Source organism: Malus sylvestris, chromosome 7 (assembly GCF_916048215.2).
Source record: "Malus sylvestris chromosome 7, drMalSylv7.2, whole genome shotgun sequence".
NCBI lineage: Eukaryota > Viridiplantae > Streptophyta > Magnoliopsida > Rosales > Rosaceae > Malus > Malus sylvestris.
In genome coordinates, this window is record NC_062266.1 from 26,749,924 (window position 1) to 26,765,894 (window position 15,971).

At 35.5% G+C, this 15,971-nt stretch overlaps 1 protein-coding gene across 1 annotated transcript; it reads right to left on the bottom strand.

The window, feature by feature from the left end:
* Window positions 1-10,068: 10,068 nt before the first annotated feature.
* LOC126630831 (60S ribosomal protein L35) lies at window positions 10,069-11,244 on the bottom strand. Its single transcript, XM_050301039.1, has 4 exons — window positions 11,116-11,244; window positions 10,888-11,023; window positions 10,628-10,784; window positions 10,069-10,349 (listed from the first exon to the last, which is right to left on the bottom strand). The coding sequence occupies exons 1-4, from the start codon at window positions 11,117-11,119 to the stop codon at window positions 10,275-10,277; spliced, it is 372 nt and encodes a 123-aa protein (XP_050156996.1). The 5' UTR covers window positions 11,120-11,244; the 3' UTR covers window positions 10,069-10,274.
* Between the last annotated feature and the right edge of the window lie 4,727 nt (window positions 11,245-15,971).

Below are 15,971 nucleotides of genomic sequence, written 5' to 3' on the forward strand. Positions count from 1 at the left end.
AGCAGTTGTAGAGTATTATACCAATACAAGCTGTTGCAGATGAAGTAATGTATATTATTGCTATTAGATGTTTTTCTCTTCCTTCTCTCTTCTTGATGTTCTCTTCATTTGAACAATCTAACTGCTCTATTTATAGAGCCACTTCAATGGAAACTTACAAAACTTACTATTCACATGTGATACTTTACTATACACATGTGGTACTTAACTATACACATGTGGGCAAACATACCCATTATTTACAACACTCCCCCTTGGATGCCCACATATCAGTATCAGTTGCCTCATTAAAACCTTGTTTGGAAAAACCCAGTGGAAAAAACCATAGCGAAGAAAAAAGAGTATAACTTTACTTGGATGGTGTTAAGCATGCTTATGTTGCCTCGTTAAAACCTTGATAGGAAAAACCCAGTGGGAAAAATCCTAATCGAAGGAAAAAGAGTACAACATACATGTATCATGGATGCTCCCCCTGATTCCACATTCTTCAAATTTGTAAGCCGACGTAATCCGATTCCCTGCACCAACTTCTGAAATGTGCACTTTGGTAGAGATTTGGTGAACAAGTCTGCTAAATTTTCATTGGAACGGATTTGTCTGACTTCAATAACTTTACCCTTCTGAAGCTCATGTGCATTGAAAAATCTTGGAGATATGTGTTTAGTCTTATCATCTTTGATGAATCCTTCCTTCATCTGGGCGACACGAGCTGCATTATCTTCATGGATGACAGTTGGAGTGTCTGTCTTTGAAGGTGGACCACATAAATTCAGGATGTGATGGATCATTGATCTTAACCAAGAACATTCACGACTTGCTTCATGTGAAGCAATTATTTCCGAGTGATTGGAAGATGTAGCAACTAACGTTTGCTTCGTTGATCACCATGAAATTGCAGTATCTCCACAAGTGAACACATATCCATTTTGTGAGCGGGCTTTATACGGATCGGAAAGAAAACCAGCATCTGCGTATCCAACAAGGATCTGATCATTTGTGAGCTTGTCTGAGTAGAAGAGACCCATATATGTTGTCCCACAAAGCTATCGTAGAACATCTTTAACTCCTTTCCAATGATGAATTGTTGGAGTAGAGCTGTACCTGGCTAACAAATTAACTGAAAAAGCTATATCTGGTCGAGTACATTGTGCTAAATACAATAAAGTACTTATTGCGCTCAAATATAGTACTTCTAGACCAAGAACCAATTCATCATACGGAATTGATCTTTTTTAATGTCCAAAGAACAAACGACCATTGGGGTGCTAAGTGGATAAGCCTTGTCCATGCCAAATCGCTTCAGTATCTTTTCAATGTAAGTTGATTGATCGACCAAAATTCCATTAGCACAATGCTCAATCTGCAGGCCGAGACAATATTTTGTTTTCCTAAGGTCTTTCATTTCAAATTCGCTTTTCAGATATTCAACAGTTTTATTGAGCTCTTCAGGGGTTCCAACTAGGTTCATATCATCGACGTATACTGCCACTATAGAAAATCCAGTATTTGATTTCTTAATGAACACACAAGTGCAGATAACATTATTGGCATATCCTTCTTTAATCAAATACTCGCTGAGACGATTATACCACATTCGCCCAGATTGTTTCAACCCATATAGTGATTGCCTTAATTTGATTGAGAACATACCTCGTGGTTTGTTAGTTGCTTCAGGTAACTTAAGTCATTCTGGGACTTCCATGTATATGTCAGTATCTAATTCTCCATATAGATACGCGGTGATGACATCCATAAGTCGCATGTCAAGTTTTTCTGAAATCACCAAACTTATTAAGTAACGGAACGTAATTGCGTCTATTACAGGAGAGTATATCTCTTCATAATCAATTCCAGGTCTTTGTGAAAAACCTTGTGCAACGAGTCGTGCTTTATATCTTGCAATCTCATTTTTCTCGTTGCGTTTCCTTGTGAATACCCATTTGTAACCTACGGGGTTTGGACTATTAGTCTAAAAACACTTCGTCTTTCCAAGGAATTTAATTCTGCCTGGATTGCATCTTTCCACTTAGGCCAATCTTGTCTATGTCTGCATTCATCAACAGAGTGGGGCTTAATATCATCACTTAAGATAATTTCAGTGGCTATTGCAAATGCAAACATGTCGTCGATGATTATTTCATTTCGATCCCATAATTCATTAGTACATGCATAATTTATGGATATTTCTTTGCTTTCATGTACTTTTGTCTCTTCAGGGACAGATATCTCATCAAGGACATTTTATTTTTCTGGAAGTACAGAATCATGAATTATGGATTTATCATTCAATTTCTTTTCTTGAATGATATCATTTAGGTTCAACTGTGCCATCATCTTTCTCTTTCGAGGGGCTGAATCTTTTGAACCTGGGGGTCTACCACGATTCAGGCGTGCACTGGATGAATCATTCGCTGCCACTTTATTTTGTCCAACAGGGACATCAATTCTTGCAAGTGCGTTTGCAGCTGGTATATATGACTTTGTCACTTTCTAAGCATCATTAAATGCATCTGGCATTTGATTAGCAATACCTTGAAGATGAACGATCCTTTTCACTTCATTTTCACATTGAGTGCTTCGTGGATCAAAATAAGATAAGGTGGGAACAACCCATGTCAGTTCTTATCGTTCTTTTGGAACGGTCTTTTCTCCCCCTAACGATGGGAAAACTGTCTCATCAAAATGACAATCAGCAAAACGAGCTGTAAACATATCACTAGTCAAAGGTTCCAAATATCTAATGATAGATAGTGAATCAAAACCCACATAAATTCCCAGTCTGCGCTGAGGTCCCATTTTAGTTCGTTGTGGCGGTGCAATAGGCACATAAACACCACAACCAAAAACTCGTAAATGGGAAATGTTTGGCTGTTGTCCAAACACAAGTTGTATTGATAAATATTGGTGGTTGGCTATGGGTCTCAATCTAACCAATGATGCAGCATGTAATATGGCATGTCCCCATGCAAATACTGGCAATTTCGTTTTCATGAGTAGAGTGTGGGCTATTAATTGAACCCGCTTGATAAATGCCTCTGCTAAACCATTTTGAGTATGGACATGAGGAACAGGGTATTCAACATCAATGCCCAGTGCCATACAGTAATCATCAAAGGTTTGAGACGTAAATTCACCAGCGTTATCAAGTCGAATGGACTTAATAGGATGATCTGGGAACTGTGCTCGCAACTTAATTATCTGAGCAAGAAGTCTCACAAAAGCTACATTTCGAGTAGACAATAGGCAAACATGTGACCATCAGGTAGATGCATCAACCAAAACCATAAAATATCAAAATGGTCCACAAGGTGGTTGAATAGGTCCACAAATATCCCCTTGAATTCTTTGCAAAAATGATGGGCCTTCATCATCAACCTTTAGTTGTGATGGTCTAATTACCAACTTCCCTTGGGAACAAGCCTTGCAAGGGTTATCATTTGAGACATCAATATGTCTGCTCAATAATGGATGTCCATTAGAGTTGGTAATGATTCTACGCATCATGGTAGATCCTGGATGACCTAGACTGTCATGCCAAAGCACGTAAACCTTTGAATCAATGAACTTCTAGTTCATGATAGTATATGCCTCAACTGTCCTTATGTATGTATAATACAATCCACTCGATAAACCATGCAACTTCTCCAATATACGCTTATGGGTATCATTGGAGGTAATGCATAAATATTCCACATTTTCTACACTTTTCGTTTCAATGTGGTATCTATTTAGACGAATGTCTTTAAAACTCAACAAATTTCGAATGGATCGAGTAGCATATAATGCATTCTTTATAGACAATATTGTTCCATTTGGTAACATAATCTGGGCTTTTCCTGAGCCTTCAATTACATCTGATTGCCCTGATATTGTTGTTACCTTTACTTTTGCAAGTACCAAATTTGAGAAATACTTTCAATCTCGAAGTATTAAATGCGTGGTTGCGCTGTCTGCAAGACAAAATTCTCCGCCATTGCTCTTGTTTTGAGAATAACCATAATTTTTATCCATGTTCTCAGAGTAAAGAAAAAGCAGTTTATTCATACTAGAATACTACTTTTATTGAATTGAAAATGCGAGCATTAAACCACAAGTACAAATAACAGGAGTACATTAAACATAAATAATTCAATCGGACCCATAAACTTCATTCACTCTTTCATTAATAAAGTATATAGTATCCAGGTGGGTTGTGTTTAACTGTCCTGATAAATTGGTCACTGGATCAAGGGTTTCCATTGGTTGAGCCTGGTCGAAGAAATTGATCTCGACACCATTCTCCTTGAATGAGGCTTGATATAGCTCCACCAGATGCTTTGGGACAAGTACGCGCCCAATGTCCGTTGCCACCACACCTATGGCAACCTCCTTCATGATTTCTATGAGTGTTCACATGAGCTTTTCCTTTCTGGCGATTTGCATTTTTAAAGTTCGGGCCTGGATTATGCCTTGGAACCTGGTTGTGAAACTGGACACCATGGTTCTTGTCTTTCCTTTTCCACCGGCCTTGCTTGTGGCCACGTCCTCGTTTGTAATTATTGTCACAGAGGATATGGTATTTCTTTCAAGGGAAGCAGCATTCACTTCTGGGAACGGTGTTGATCCAGTAGGTAGGGAATTATGGTTTTTCATCAGGAGCTCATTGTTCTGTTCAGCTACCAGGAACACAGATATCAGCTGGTTGTATTCAGTGAAGCCTCGCGCTCTATACTGCTGCTGCAGTACCATGTTAGAGGCGTGAAATGTGTTGAAAGTCTTTTCCAATAACATCTCATCAGTAATAGTATCCCCACAGAGCTTCATCTGAGAGGTAATTCTAAACAACGCCGAATTGTACTCATCTACTAACTTGAAATCCTGGATCCTTAGGTGAGTCCAGTCATAGCGAGCTCTTGGAAGAATCACCGTTGTCTGGTGATTGTATCTGTTTCTCAAGACATTTCAAAGGGCTAACGGATCTTCAACCGTTAAGTACTCGCTCTTTAGTACCTCATCAAGATGGCAACAAATAAAAATCATGGCATTTGCCCGATCTTGAAAGGATGAGCTGGTCTCTTCCTTAATGGTATCTCCAAGATTCGCTGCTTCCAAATGGATCTTGGTATCCAGTACCCAGGTAAGGTAATTCTTTCCAGTAATATCCAGGGCAGCGAAATCAAGCTTTGTCAAGTTTGTCATTTTCTTTTCTGAAAGAATAATGAGGTGTGTAAGAACTTGCAATAATATGTATTCTGGAGGAATATATTGTTAGAACTTCTGGTTCTTACAAATTTTGATCTTCAGGCCAAAATGATAAGTACTCGAAACTTCAGGCTCGAGATTTACATAATTAATGAGAAGGGCAATTGTACCGCACCATTCTCATCGAAACAAGTACAGGATGGGCGATTATTCCGCACTACTTTAAACAACAGGAAAATTTAAATATGTAGAGCAAGGTGGACGATTATACCGCACCACCTAAAATTGCAATAAAATTTAAATATGTAAAGCTGGGTGGGTGATTATTTCACACCACCTAAAGCAGGGTGGGTGATTATTTCACACCACCTAAAATTGTGATAAAATTTAAATTGCGATAAAATTTAAATTTGTAAAGCAGGGTGGGTGATTATTTCACACCACCTAAAATTGCGATAAAATTAAATAACAGGCAAATTTAAATATGCAGGATAGGGTGGGCAATTATACCGCTCCACTTAAAATTTGCAGTAAAATTAGATCTGTAGTCCAAGATAGGCGATAGAACCGCACAATCTTGGATTGCATAAATAATCAGTGGGTTAGTAGTCAATATCTACACCAAACAAGAAATCAAAGATATAAGTGACTGTTAGTTGGAGAACTAGAAGTAAACATGGAGCAAACAGTTCTTCGCGATGGTATACCCAGCAATTGAGGCAGAGGAAGAAGAAGAACAGTAAAAACCTTGGAGGAAACATTTTTTTTTTCTTTCAATGAAAGGAAATGAGAAATGATTAGAGAGTTGTGCTGATAACGTGTTATAAATAGGCAAAATTTAGAGAGATAACCTTTACTCGGGACAGGAACGAAGCAGTTACAGAGTATTATACGAACACAAGCAGTTGCAGAGGAAGTAATATATATTATTGTTATTAGATGGTTTTCTCTTCCTTTTCTCTTCTTGATGTTCTCTTCATTTGAACAATCTAAGTGCTCTATTTATAGAGCCACTTCAATGGAAACTTACAAAACTTACTATTCACATGTGATACTTTACTATACACATTATTATACACATGTGGTACTTAACTATACACATGTGGGCAAACATACCCATTATTTACAACAAAAATGAGAGTCTTGAAAACACACTAGCTAGCATTTTCTTTCATTGAATGTCAATGACTCAATATTATTATTATGTTACGTCCAATTTGTATGTCCCTTTACTTTGCCCAAAGTAATAACTGTTAGATGTATAATGTCTCACTTATTGATAATCCTAGAGAGATCAAAATTTTAAACTACATTTGCAAATCAAATGATGTGGTTCTTGATGGTTGAATTGTTACTGTGAAATGTATCATGTCTCATTCATGATTTAAATTTTTGGTCTCCCTAAGGCCATCTCCAACCGATGGCTGGCCCGAGGGCTCGTTTTAGCCCTCTGGCCCTCCAAGATTCTCCAAGATATTAATATTTTAATGAACAGTACAGGGCCATATTTGCCTCCGTCTCCAACCGAGGGCCAGAGGGCCAAAGGGCTCGTTTTAACCCTGTCACAAAAAACCGTCTCCAACCGAGGGCCAAAGGGCCATAGGGCCTAACATAATTTATTATTTAAAAACTACAACTTAATTTTATTTAAAAATCATGTTGGTTAGTGGTGTATAATTTTTATGTTGGTTAATGTTATTTAATGTTGTTTCATATTGTTTAATGTTGTTTCATGTTACTTAATTTAATTTAATGTTGTATAATGGCTTAGGAAGTTATAGGAAAAAAATAGAATTTTAAAAATATATGAAACAAATTTTGTGAAATAGAAGTTATAGGAAAAAAATGGAATTTAAAAAAAAATATGAAACAAATTTTGTAAAATAGAAGTTATATGAAAAAAATATGAACCAAATTTTGTAAAATATAAGTTATAGGAAAAAAAATAGAATTAAAAAAATTGAAACAAATTTTGTAAAATAGAAGTTATAGGAAGTTATAGAAAAAAAAAAGGTTTAAATTCATAAAAAAAAAAAAAGGTTTACAACGGCTAGTGGCGCTAGCCGTTGGAAGTTTAAATTCAAATTGTTATTTCTGTCGGTTATAACCGACAGAAATAATATATATATTATATTATTTCTGTCGGTTATAACCGACAGAAATGAGAAACATTAAAAAAAAAATAGCCAGCCCTCCAGCCCTCTCCGATCCCGTGGGGCCCTCCCAGATTCCCTAGCCCTCTGGCCTAGCCTTCGGTTGGAGACGGTTTTAGGGCTATTTTCGGCCCTCTGGCCCTCTGGACCCTTCGGTTGGAGATGGCCTAAGACCATCTTCAACTCATGGAATAAAACTTAAAATATAAACTTTTAAACCCCCCCCCCAAACCATCTCCAACCATTGGGCTAAAATAAGCCATGAGGAGAAAATATATATTTATGCTAGATTTTCTCTAGGATTTAAGAACGGCTTAAATTATTCTGAACCTACCAAACTATCATATTTCAAACCTGTTTTTGTTTTTTACTTATAATCTAACGGCTGTGATCAAATGAGATCAAATCTAATGGTAAAAAAAATATTTGATGGCCCAAAATTAAATCTAACGTCTAAAATAATTTAAGAAAAATTATTTAAATCAAATTTCACTTAAATCTTTATAAATACCTATGTATTTGTATGATTTTTAATTACTTATTGGAATTTAAATATTTTTAGATTAAAATGTTCATAAAAATGAATTAGGATAATCTACATAAATTTTATTCTCAAAAAAGTTACCGAGAAAAAAAATTAGGCAAAAATGATTATTTAATAATCTCGGACTAAAATTTTAAGCCAGTTGGAGGAGAAAAGCAGTTTTTGGGTTATAGCTTAAAATTTTTTGACTTAAAGTTTTAAGGTTTATCCAAAGGAGTTGGAGATGGTCTAATATTATATCTCGGGAAATTTTTTGAAATGTCCTATGAACTAGTTAGTATTTTTTAGTTTGTCATATAAACTAAAATTTTAAGTAATTTGTCATACCAACTTTTGAAATCATTAATTTGTCATCTCTCCCTAACTCCGTTAAGTTTTCCATCCAATATAAGTCATATGTGAAGTGTTTAGGGTTATTTCGATCATTTTAATACCTTATTTCCCTTTTATTAAGTTGTATTCGACAAAAAATTGTGGGCTTCTCATGCAATGGAACAATATTTTCTATACGATAGCAATTAATTAAATGATCATGCAATGCACTCTCTTCTAGTTATTCCAAATATGTAATGATACACAAGTGGGAGTTTTTGCATTTTAGCATGTTGAAGAATAATTTCATACAGGCTCTATAAATGAGAAACAAATTGACGTTTTGTGCCGTAAATGAAGTTGTAGATGCATATGTGCTAAAGAAAAGTAAAAAAAATATTAAGGGTTTGTACTATATAGAAGTAAAAAAACTTGTGAAAAGATGTTAAAATGACCTAAAAACCCTCAACACAAGTCACGTGCGAGGCACATAACTTATATTGGATAGAAAACTTAACGAAGTTGGGATGGGATGAAAAATTAAAGATTTTGTAAAGTTAATATGATAAATTGCTTAAAATTTTAGTTTATATGACAAATTGAAAAATATGAACAAGTTCATATGACATTTCCCCATTTTTATAAGTTGCAACTTGAAAAATAGATGGTTTTGATCGTTAAAGTTCAATGTAGTGTGAACCCCACAACTAATCCCCATTTTTATAATAAAAAAATAGGGATCCATTCCCTTAAAGATTTCCACGGATCATATATCATTAGGAATATCATAAACAAATTCTTCGACGGCTCTTTGTAACAATAGTTTCTCAACTTTAACGCAATTATTTGTCTTTCAACTAAAAATTCGTGACTATTCGTCTCTTAACTTATCAAAATGTGTAACTATGGTCGTTTTCGTCTACTTCGTTGAAACATCCGTCAAAATGCTACGATTGGGTTAAAGTTGAGAAAACATTTCTCTAATATCAATTGGGTAAAAGTTGAGGGAATATTTCTCCGTGTTAAAATTGAAAACCCGTTGCTACAATTTTGCTCATTTGTGACCAATGATCACAAATTTTTAATTAAAAGACCCTTGCTCAAATTCAATTAAATTTGATACACCATTACTACAATTTCCTCCAAAATGAAATAAATCAAGAATTACAATATTGTATTATTATTTCTGTTAAATAGATTTTAGAGTGGGGAGTTAATTGTCACTCTTTACTTTTAGGCGGAGACAAATAATGTGCTTATCATTCCCCTTTAAAACATCCTTCTCATAGCACTAGGCATTCATTTCTTCTCAATTACAGTTTGACACACGTACAAAACAATTCGTGTTTTTATGGTACATTTCCGCATTGAAACAGATTCTTCCAAAAAAGGAACCAGTGTCAACCCAAAAAAGACTGTACCAACTACCCAAAGCCCAGAAGCATACATCCCCATCCCCATAGAAAATTGACCAAATATATCATCCCAACGAAACAAAGATCGCAAGTATTTAAAAGACCGCAACAGAAATAACAACTGACACACAGCAGATAACAAACATTCAGCTTCAAAGCCGACTAGCAAATGGATCTGATCAGTTTTTCTCGCTGTGTCGATCACTAACAATCATGCTTGGGCTAGAAAGCAATGTGTACCGTAACTATATGTAACAATCGTAATCATTTCCACACCAGAAAGAGTGGAGCATGTTAGAGACCTCTAAAACAAACCCAGTATTAAAGTAGCACAGAAACAACTTTCAATCAATGGGCACATGACAAATCCAACAGACTCACCATGATCCGTGCGAAGCATGAAATGTAGTAATGTTCTAGTAAAAAATGATCAAATGCTTCAGGGATTCAAGAAGCAGAGAACTCAACAGAATCTTAACTATCATTGCCCGAAGAAAACTTTTAAGTCAATTTGGGTAAGGCATGAACCTCCCCAAACCTAGAGTAGTACAATTAAACACCAAAATTTCAGGTCTAACATCAAAATTAAATTCAAAGCCAAAACTTGTGAACAAAAATATTCTATTACAGCAAGATAACAAGACGAACTAACGTAATCAATAGGACCTTCTAAGCCTTAATGGCATACTTCCTCAAAGGGTAGTACATCTCCTTCTTCTTCTCCCTCTCGGTCTTCAAAGAAGACTGTGCAATACAACAGCATAACAAAATCACACTCCAATACACACCAAATGAAAAAACTACAAACTGGGCAATCTATCTTTTCAACAATCACAAAAACCCAATGCAGATCAACTACATATAAAATAAAATTTGTCCACAATCGACGTCGGTGTAGTGTTTCATATACTATAAATAAACTATATCAAACAGTTGCATCAAATGCCATTACAAGATAGTTCATCATTTTAATTTCAGTTCAAGTATAAATAAAAGCAAACGAAGTCGAAAAACGTTAGTACCTGGTGCTTGGTGAGCCTCCGGCGGATGGCCCTGGTCTTCTTGGGACGGAGATCAAGAGGCAAGAGCTTCTTGTTCCTGTACACTTCTCTGAGAGCAGCCTTCTGCTTCTGTGACATCACCGTCAACACCTGGGCGATCGACAGCCTCACAACCTTGCTGCGAAAACCAAAATTTCAATACAAAAAATCAAATTTCTCTTCGTTTTCTGAGATTTCAGAACAAAAATCAGGAAAACAAAAAATTGGGTTTTGATTGTTACATCTTGGAGAGCTTGTTGGGCGCTCCGCCGGTGACCTTAGCGACACGGAGGAGGGCGAGCTCCGCCTTGAGATCCTTGAGCTGAGCCAAAAGGTCAGCCTTTGTCTTGTGCCTCAGCTCATGTACCTTGATTCTCGCTATCACAGTTTACAAACAATAAGAACAAAATCATCAGCAGAAAAGGATAATGTTTTGGGGAACCGAAATCGCAGAGAGCAAGTGGAAGTACCCATTGCTGCTGCTTGCGTGCGAGCGAGTTCTGCAACGGCGGCTCCTTCTCTTTAGCTTGACGGGAAAAATGAAACCCTAAATTTTGAGTAGCGGTGGATTTAGCGGGATTTTATATGTAGCGCGGGTGTATGGACTTTAGGTTGGGTATGATTGGGCTATTGCTGATTTGGGTTTTAGTTATACAAATGGAAGTGGGTCTTAGTGTGATGGCCCAATTAGTCAAGGAGCCCACTTTGAAGCCCATGTCTTGAGAAAGCTCAGCCCAAATTGTGTAGCATGGCTATTCTTTTAGTACAAACTTTTTAGCCAAAATGGTCCATGAGATTTGCATAACACATCACTTTGTCCTTGAGATTGAAAATCAATAGAAATTGTCTTTGAAATTATCCACCATCCATTATTTTGGTCATTTCGTTAAAAACTCGGTTAAGTGTCCTAGAGCTCTTAGTCAGAAATTTGGGCAATTTTCAAAGCTTCTTAACTCAATCGTTTCTTAACCAAATTTGACCCATAATATATCAAAATGAAGATAGGAAAGTGTAGAATAAGATTGTACCTATTTGGAAGCCCAATGGTTGTCAGAGATGGCCGGAAAATAGCCTGAAATGTGACTGGTCAGCGGGAAAACTGGAAAACTTTAAACGTTCATAACTTCTTCAATACTCAACGAAATCGAGTGATTCAAAAATAAAAATCATACTTCTCAATGAGACAAATAGAATGGTACATTTTTTGACTGCTAATTCACTATGGTTTGGCTGGAAAACGGCTCGAAAGTGACTAACTAAAGACCAAGATAGGTATGATTCTCTTTATCTCGTTGAGAAGTATGATTTTCGTTTTTTGAATCACTCGATTTTGTTGAGTATTGAAGAAGTTATGAATGTTTAAAATTTACCCAATTTTCGACAAGTTTTCCAGTTTTCCCGTAGACCAGTCACCTATCAGGCTATTTTCCGACCATCTTCGAAAAACATTGGGCTTCCAAATAGGTATAACCTTGTTCTACACTTTCCTATCTTCATTTTGATATACTATGGGTCAAATTTGATTAAGAAACGATTGAGTTACGAAGCTTTGAAAATTGCCAAGATTTCGGCCAAGAGCTCCAAGACACTTAACGGAGTTTTTAACAGAATGACCAAAATAATAAATGTTGGACAATCTTATGGACCATTTCTATTGATTTTCAATCTCAGGGGCCAAAGTGATGTTTTATGCAAATCTTAGGAACCATTTTGGCTAAAAAGCCTTTAGTAAATATTGAAGCCTAAAGAAAATGGGTAACTACGGTTCAGTAATTCTCCTCCTTACATCTAATTGAAAGATCTTTGGTTCGATTCATAGAAATTTTGATACCCAAGTGAGACTTAAGACCATATCTTTGTGTCAAGAAAAAGAGGAAAGGGACGATTACAACTCTGGCTTTGGATGGAGAAGTAATTATCAATCACCATAATTAATAGAATAAGAAGTATTTGATATAAATGTTTTTTTGATATATTCAACCATAAAGAAGTCATGCAATTTGAAACCCTATATATGGCCTATCCAATATCAATCGAATTATAACTTGGTACGTACTGCAGCTGTAGCTGGTGCATGAACATTGCTCATTCGACAACGATATAAACCAAACCCATAACCTCTCCAAAGCATAAGGATAGTGATATCATGGATAATAAAATACCCAAAACTGTTGAATTTGGTAATCTCACTTTCTCATTGCAAAGCATGACACATGCATTGATTGATACAATCATGCTTCCCCCCCAACTAGTTGCAATATAAACAATGTATATGAAACTGATATCTGTTGTGTTCCTTCCTAGTGCAAAAATATGGTTAGTATAATAGCACGAGTAAGGGTGTCGAACCACAGGGACTAATTGGACCTCTATAAATTACTAACTTTGAAAGAACCCTAACTAAAGAATGAAAGTAACCAATTGAGAGTAGTTTTTGTGTTGTAAACTTAATTAAATTAAAATGCAAGAATGTAGCAGCGAATAATATATTAATGTAGAAGCAATGAAGATGAGGCCAGAGATTCGAATTCACCATTACAAAACCAATTCATGTTTATAAAGTTATGTCATATTCAACTTCCAACCTATTTCCTGAGTTCGTTTTACATATATATGATCAGCCATATGATGTGTGGTTTTGATCAAATTCTCCTAATCTGCAACCTGATTGGGATGTTCAACCTGAGTTCCTCATTAAGAGTTTTCAGCATGCAAGAAAACATTAAAGAACCAAAGAAAATACATGGCAGGGTGTTTGCATAACATTCTCTTCATTCATTCACATGTCTACCAAGATTAAGCATGATGTTTACTATAATCTTGATTAAATGATATGTAGTTAACCCTAATGGTGATCAAACATTAAAATCAACAAACAAATTTAACAATAGGTTCAATGAATGAAATAGGAAGCATATTGATAAACTGAATACTATAACTTAAAAACATGGATCAATTTTGCAAGGCTACATCAAAATCCCTAGTGATGAACTTAGTTACACATCATGTTCACAAAAATTAAAACGAAAATACACATCATCAGTGAAAAGAAATTCATGAGAGGAAACCCTTGAAGCAATTCTGATGTAGAACCTCTCCAAGAACAGTCTTCTGCGATGAGTCTTTAGTAGTGGTGAAACTATATGGAACGGCTAGGGTTTTTTTAAGAGTGAATGAAAAGAGAGGAAAAATAGGTCATCAGAATTGTGTAATTTGCCTAGAATAAAAAGGGCATGTAAAAGTGGCTAAAAGGCAAGTTTTTATGGGGTAAAAAAGGCTGGAAGATATTCCAAAGTGATCCCAACAACTTAGCCTTTATTTTGCATGTTTTTGCCTTATTTGGCACCTTCAAATCAAGCTAGATATCTCAATTCCTTTCCCATTTTGTTCCTGATTTTCTAACAAGCTAGATTCGTCTTGGGTTCTTTATTTGGACTTCAAAACAAGTAACAATTTTATTTGGGCTCCAAAACAGGCTAGTAAACTTCTCTCCATGTTTGAATAAGGATCAGCTCCAAAAAGGGCATGTTTTCACTTCTTTTGCCCTCAAATTGATACTAAAGTACATGTAACTGCATACTAACACAAAATAGGGTAAAATGCAACCAGTTTAACTCAAAAACATCACAAAGAGACTAGAAATGGATGGTATAAATGCATGAAATATATGAGTTATCAATATCTGCCAAAAGTCAAGTAGTGGAAAGGAAATGTGATTCGTTTCACCAAAGTTAGTACATTAATTTGATCAAATCTATACCATCAACATGTTAACAGATCTACGTTGATTGCAAATCTCTTAACGAATCTTTCAAAATGATTAATCACCTTTTAATTAAAGAATTAGGGTAATTACTGCTGTCATTAGATAATATTATCTCATCAATGTCTCAATTTCAAAGGCCTTTTCTCTAAAGTTCTAGTCATCTGTCTTTATTTAAAAATTCGTAAATGCGCATAGCTTCATCGTGATCATTGTTGAATTTGAGTACTGATGTGGTGATGTGATTCTCGTGAGCTAAAACATTTCCTCATTTATTTGTCACTACCATTAATCAATCACTACAACACTTAATAATATATAAAAACATAAGAAAAAAGTTCACCGAGGAAGCTAGCGTGATAAGCATTTTGGAAAATCTCCTATGGTGAATAGCAAGAGCTAACAATAATATGTAAGTAATTTGACAAAAAATAACTTATCGCTCGAGCAGTTAAAAACATTTATTTCTTCCCTGTCCCAAATCATAACATTGCTGTTTCTATGTAACGGCCCATTGCTCTTTCCAGGGCCACAAATTGCCATCTCCAACTTTGTTATTTCAGAAAGAATGATCCTTCTTATGAAGGGACTCCTATAAAGGAAAATAGATTTATGTTCTGACATAATCATTAAGCTATGGAGAGTCCAAATTGCCGACCCTTCAAAATGTTTATCAAATTAATAGATGGCCATTACTACTTGAATTCATTGGAAGATGACGCTAATTATATAATTAATTAGGGTGCCACTATCTGACTATATCATCATCGTCCACCGATCGATTGCAAGATTTGACTAAGTAAAAGCTAACAACAAGAAGAAGATTTTTCCTTTTCTTCATGTCTCCATTGTAGGGTTTTGGAGTAAAAAGTCAAGAAATCTTTGTACATTCGAGCTAGGGTTTGCAAACAGTTAGATAATATACATAACCAACAAAAGAGAACAAGTAATTAACATAGCTATGGGCCTCCCCTATGTATAACCAGCGAAAAAGAACAAGTATTATAGATAGATGCCTCCCCCTATGCAGGCCCCAAGGCCATATGCATAATATGCATATATGCAACTTTTTTTGGCTTACGTAGATGGAAACAAAGCTTAAATCCATCAGCCAACTACAACTTGTTGGTGTTAATGTAGGAAATATGAAAGACAACTTTGAAGTATGATTTGAGTCGTTTTTTTTAAATGTTATTTATCTTCATTTAAATGAGTTTGCTAAAGAATTTTTGGTAAATAAATTATAGGATACAATAAAGTTTAAAATTTGTAAATAGAAAAAATTAAAGTATTTTCTTAGAAATAATTAGAAAGAAATTGTATGATTGAGATGAAAGGCAGTATGAAACTGTTCTGTTAACAATTTCTAACTGTTAATAATCTGGCAGACATCATCGGGTATGCATCTATGTCATGACACCCATTCATATCAATTCGAAGTGTCGAAATGGTCACATCTGTTTACAAAACTACTGGTGCCTTTAATTTGGCACTGTTTGGATTTGACTGAACCGTTGCCAGTACAAAAAAACCTAATATTTAAAGGGACAAGGATTGTCTGTC

Excerpts from the sequence above, each read along its gene's own strand:
- LOC126630831 (XM_050301039.1), bottom strand. Across the intron at positions 10,785-10,887 it reads CCCAACAAGCTCTCCAAGAT|CAAGGTTGTGAGGCTGTCGA; the intron begins GTAACAATCAAA and ends TGGTTTTCGCAG. Across the intron at positions 10,350-10,627 it reads GGAGGCTCACCAAGCACCAG|TCTTCTTTGAAGACCGAGAG; the intron begins GTACTAACGTTT and ends TGTATTGCACAG.